The following is a 6,000-nucleotide window of genomic DNA, read 5'->3' as shown; positions in this document are numbered from 1 at the left end:
TAGTAGTTGACAACTCCTTTAAAGGAAAGGTGCCACTATATTTATTGTTTACTAGATGGTGGCCCGATTCTAACGCATCGGGTATTCTAGAATATGTATGTAGTTTCTTTATGAAGATTTAATAATAATGCACTCCCCAATCCTGGTATGCATGGTCCTCTCACCCCCCCCTTTGCTGGTATGCATGGTCCTGTCACCCCCAATCCTGATATGCATGGTCCTCTCACCCCCCCTTTGCTGGTATGCATGGTCCTGTCACCCCCCTTTCCAGGTATGCATGGTCACCCTCACCCCCCTTTCCTGGTATGCATGGTCCTCTCACCCCCTTTCCTGGTATGCATGGTCCCCCTCACCCCCCTTTCCTGGTATGCATGGTCCCCCTCACCTCCCCTATCCTGGTATGCATGGTCCTCTCACCCCCTTTCCTGGTATGCATGGTCCCCCTCACCTCCCCTATCCTGGTATGCATGGTCCTCTCACCCCCCTATCCTGGAATACATGGTCCCCCTCACCCCCCTTTCCTGGTGTGCATGGTCCCCTCACCCCCCTTTCCTGGTATGCATGGTCCCCTCACCCCCCTTTTGTGGTATGCATGGTCCTCTCACCCCCTTTCGTGGTATGCATGGTACCCCTCACCCCCCTTTCCTGGTATGCATGGTCCCCCTCAACTCCCCTATCCTGGTATGCATGGTCCTCTCACCCCCCTTTCCTGGTATGCATGGTCCCTCTTACCTCCCCTATCCTAGTATGCATGGTCCTCTCACCCCCCTATCCTGGTATGCATGGTCCCCCTCACCTCCCTTTCCTGGTATGCATGGTCCCGTCACCCCCTTTGCTGGTATGCATGGTCCCCTCACCCCCCTTTCGTGGTATGCATGGTCCTCTCACCCCCCTTTCATGTTATGCATGGTACCCCTCAGCCCCCTTTCCTGGTATGCATGGTCCCGTCACCCCCCTTTGCTGGTATGCACAGTCCCCTCACCCCCTTTCGTGTTATGCATGGTCCCCTCACCCCCCTTTCCTGGTATGCATGGTCCCCTCACCCCCCTTTTGTGGTATGCATGGTCCCCTCACCCCCCTTTCGTGATATGCATGGTCCCCGCACCCCCCTTTCGTGATATGCATGGTCCCCACACTCCCCTTTCATGGTATGCATGGTCCCTTCACCCCCCTCTCGTGGTATGCATGGTCCCCTCACCCCCCCTTTCATGGTATGCATGGTCCTCTCACCCGCCTTTCATGGTATGCATGGTACCCCTCACCCCCCCTTTCCTGGTATGCATGGTCCCGTCACCCCCCTTTGCTGGTATGCATGGTCCCGTCACCCCCTTTTGTGGTATGCATGGTCCCCTCACTCCCCTTTTGTGGTATGCATGGTCCCCTCACCCCCCTTTCGTGGTATGCATGGTACCCCTCACCCCCCTTTTGTGGTATGCATGGTACCCCTCACCCCCCTTTCCTGGTATGTATGGTCCCCCTCACCCATAGGAAACTGCACACATACAAAAAAAAACATTTATACTCACCCATCTTTCCTGGGGTCCAGCGCTGTCCCGTTCTGCTGGGGGAGGAGTGTGGCACTAGCGCCGGAGTACGCGCATGCCCACACCACGCTGTCCGGTGCCATTTTCCTGAAGACACACTGCAAATGTGTCTTCAGGAAAATGGCGCCAGATAGCGCTATGCACATGCGCGTACTCGGCGTCAGTGCCACACTCCTCCCCCAGCCTCCTGCCCCGGTCACCGTAAGAAGAGAAGCGCCGCAGCAACGCTCCTCCTGGTGAGTTAAGTACAGTTGTGGCCAAAAGTATTGACACCCCTGCAATTCTGTCAGATAATACTCAGTTTCTTCCTGAAAATGATTGCAAACACAAATTCTTTGGTATTATTATCTTCATTTAATTTGTCTTAAATGAAAAAACACAAAAGAGAATTAAGCAAAAAGCAAAACATTGATCATTTCACACAAAACTCCACAAATGGGCCAGACAAAAGTATTGGCACCCTCAGCCTAATACTTGGTTGCACAACCTTTAGCCAAAATAACTGCGACCAACCGCTTCCGGTAACCATCAATGAGTTTCTTACAATTCTCTGCTGGAATTTTAGACCATTCTTCTTTGGCAAACTGCTCCAGGTCCCTGATATTTGAAGGGTGCCTTCTCCAAACTGCCATTTTTAGATCTCTCCACAGGTGTTCTATGGGATTCAGGTCTGGACTCATTGCTGGCCACCTTAGAAGTCTCCAGTGCTTTCTCTCAAACCATATTCCTAGTGCTTTTTGAAGTGTGTTTTGGGTCATTGTCCTGCTGGAAGACCCATGACCTCTGAGGGAGACCCAGCTTTCTCACACTGGGCCCTACATTATGCTGCAAAATTTGTTGGTAGTCTTCTGACTTCATAATGCCATGCACACGGTCAAGTAGTCCAGTGCCAGAGGCAGAAAAGCAACCCCAAAACATCAGGGAACCTCCATCATGTTTGACTGTAGACACAGGAACTACGCACGGTAGACACAGGAACATTCAGGTCTTTGGAGATGGACTTGTAGCCTTGAGATTGCTCATGCTTCCTCACAATTTGGTTTCTCAAGTCCTCAGACAGTTCTTTGGCCTTCTTTCTTTTCTCCATGCTCAATGTGGTACACACAAGGACACAGGACAGAGGTTGAGTCAACTTTAATCCATGTCAACTGGCTGCAAGTGTGATTTAGTTATTGCCAACACCTGTTAGGTGCCACAGGTAAGTTACAGGTGCTGTTAATTACACAAATTGGAGAAGCATCACATGATTTTTCGAACAGTGCCAATACTTTTGTCCACCCTCTTTTTTATGTTTGGTGTGGAATTATATCCAATTTGGCTTTAGGACAATTCTTTTTGTGTTTTTTCATTTAAGACAAATTAAATGAAGATAATAATACCAGAGAATTTGTGTTTGCAATCATTTTCAGGAAGAAACTGAGTATTATCTGACAGAATTGCAGGGGTGTCAATACGTTTGGCCACAACTGTATGACGCTGGAGAGCCCGGCCGGCCGCGACCAATCAGTGACGCAGGATTTCAGTTACAGACTGACATGATAAGACGATTATATATATAGATACTGTATAATCAATTTTTATACAAAAAAATTTAAAGCACTATTCACTGTTTTTTATTTGTTAAAGAGGATATCCAGGAATTTGTAAAAAAATAAAAAGGTTTCACATGGACATACAGTCTGTGTGAAAAACCTGACACGTGCGATGATGGGTGTGTGTCTCCGTATTTGTGCTTTTTAAAAAGCAGACCACATACGGACGCAAAAAACGGGCGTATGAAGGGGGCCTCAGATGTAGCAGATTGAAACTAGAGGAAGTAGAACAGTGAGGGGTTTGGGTGGCTGTGATAGGTGTGGGCTTACAGGTCACTGCAATGCATGATGGAACTTGTAGTAAAAGAGCAGAGGAAGTCCGGAGAAAGGAAGTTGTCGATGAACGCCATTAGAGATGCAGCCAGCCGGAAGAACGGTGCTGCTAAAGCATTAAAAAAGGTAATATTGCTAAAATAACATAATATATGTATTGAAAGGCATAAAAAAGCAAGATTTATGGAAAAAAACACAGTTATGGTTCCAGACAACCTTTTTAATTATATGATATAGAAATGGAGCATGTGTTGTTTTTAAACTATTCACCACTGGGAGCTGTCATTCCTCCAGCACGTCGGCGCCTCTGTCATATGATCGCTTGGCGCAGATGGGTCGCCATGACAGTCGCGGTTCTGCTGAACACTCCCATGCCTGTCATTACGATCCTCCAGTGAACGCTGGCTCGTGGTCGAAGCACTGCTATAGCACAAGCGATTGGACAATCATAGCTTCAAGTCTCCTAAGGGGACTATTAAATAATTATAAAGTAAAAAAAAAAAAAAATTTTAAAAATCGCCAGAAATACGTTTTTTTGGCTGCTGCAACATTGCAGTGAAATGCAGTAAACAGGCGAACAAAACATCATATCCACCCCAAAGTGGCATCCGGTAAAAACGTCAGATCAGGGTGCAAAACATGGACCCTTACCAGACCCCATAGTCCAAAAAATGAAAACGATCTTGGGCTCAGAAAATGGCAATATAAGAAAAAATTCATACCAATTTCCGTGTTTTTTTTTTTTTTAACCACTTAAATAAAAAAATGAAAAAAAAACTATACACTTGGTATCTGCGTGCTTGTACTGACCTAGAGAATCATATCGCTGAGTCAGTTTTACTGTATTATATGGCAAATAAAGACAATTGTGGAATTACACTTTTTTTTTGCAATTGCACCACATTTGGAATTTTTTTCCCGTTTTGCAGAACGCTATATGGTAAAAATCAGTGGTGTTGTTCAAAAGTACAAGTGGTCCCAGAAAAAAACAAGCCCTCACATGGCCATATTGATGGAAAAATGAAAAAAAAAAAAGGGGAGGGAAAAAAATGGAAAATGGCTTTGAGGTGAAGGAGGGGTTAAACAGAATTAAAGTTGTGTATGGATTGACATGACTTTCTCTTCAGTTAATATCTCATCATGTGTTTTGTGGTTTGCGGAGGTTTCCGGAATACTAAATGAATGAAGTGAAAGATTTGTTAACCTGGAAGTGTTGCTTATAATTGGTAAAGGATTTATTAGCTTCATTTCTACCACACCTGCTGCTGTTTCTTCGTATGATGAGGAGTTTTTATGTGACACACAATTTAGAGTCTTAATTTGAATCCAGTTTATGAAGTCACTATAATGTAGCATGTGCAAAAATCAGTCACTGCGAAAATGAAAGCGTAATATTACAAATGCAGCCATCCAGCTAATCGAGCAGCGCTATTATTAGTGCATAGTAGAGTGGAAATACAGTATAAAGTGCAATTATCTTTATAATAGATTGTAAAAGACCATTACAACATATGGACAGGGCTGGTGTTCGCACCTGGCAATTTCAGGCAAAGGCTGGGGCCACTGCTGGTTTTTGTTCTTTGTATTTATATATTGGGCCATGTTCACACGTTCAGTATTCGGTCAGTATTTTATCTCAGTATCTCTAAGCCAAAACCAGGAGAGGAACAATCACAGTAAAAGTATAATAGAGACCTGTCACCACTTCTGGATTTATCACCCACTCCTGATTTTGGCTTACAAATACTGAGGTAAAATACGGAATGTGTGAACAAGGCCTTGTGCAGATTCTCAGGGCATTGCTGTGTTGAGGAAAGAGCCCTCCTGATACATATTTAACCCTTACTGTTTTTTTCATTCAAAATCAAGCAGTAGGCATGACAGCTTTATCTCTATCCAAGAAAAACGATCAAAGTTTGATCAGATTGTTTTTTGTTTTTTTTTCTAGGTCTGATGAAAAAATTGGACATTTTCCCCATAAAATATCAGGGTTATGCATGCGATCCTTGAAAACCATGGATAGCACTCATCCAATATAATCGGTCGTATGCACGATCCCTAAGGCCGGGGTCACACTGGCGAGGAATACGGCCGAGTGAGAGGCGCTAAAAGCACGCATTAGACACGGACAAATGATTCTCTATGGGGTCCCAGCCGTATATTTCTCATCCGTATTCTAGGCTCCGTACCAATCGCAGCATGCTGCGATTGTCAGCGTACTACGCCCGTAGTACGCCAATGCAAGTCTATGGGTGCGCAAAAAATACGGATTACACACGGACCACACATGTGACTTGCGAGAAATACGCACCCGGTGTCTTTTACCAAAGCCGGCAATTCAGTGCGCTATACAGTAAACTCACACTGACAGGTTTAATAAAGAAACAAAAGAATAGATATAGACACATAGAAAATATATATATATATATATATATATATATATATATATATATATATATATATATATATATATACATACACACAGTGGGGCAAAAAAGTATTTAGTCAGTCAGCAATAGTGCAAGTTCCACCACTTAAAAAGATGAGAGGCGTCTGTAATTTACATCATAGGTAGACCTCAACTATGGGAG

The 6,000-nt window shown here is 44.5% G+C and overlaps 1 protein-coding gene across 4 annotated transcripts in view; it reads left to right on the top strand.

The window, feature by feature from the left end:
- Positions 1–3,401: 3,401 nt before the first annotated feature.
- Positions 3,402–6,000, top strand: part of LOC141049777 (heparan sulfate glucosamine 3-O-sulfotransferase 1-like) — a 287,725-nt gene continuing 285,126 nt past the window's right edge. The window contains exon 1 of one of the 4 annotated variants that reach the window (XM_073546525.1): positions 3,402–3,535. Coding sequence is in view for 1 of the 4 variants with exons in the window: in XM_073546522.1 (XP_073402623.1) it covers positions 3,422–3,535 (114 nt within the window). In the remaining 3 variants the exon portion in view is untranslated. The remainder of the gene's footprint in view (positions 3,536–6,000) is intronic. The other 3 variants (XM_073546522.1, XM_073546527.1, XM_073546523.1) reach the window with 3 other exon arrangements.

This window comes from Dendrobates tinctorius, unplaced genomic scaffold, assembly GCF_039654945.1.
Source record: "Dendrobates tinctorius isolate UK_male_01 unplaced genomic scaffold, ASM3965494v1 ptg000147l, whole genome shotgun sequence".
In the NCBI taxonomy this organism is placed as follows: Eukaryota; Metazoa; Chordata; class Amphibia; order Anura; family Dendrobatidae; genus Dendrobates; species Dendrobates tinctorius.
Note: the sequence above shows the minus strand (reverse complement) of the source record. Positions and strands in the feature narration are given on the sequence as shown.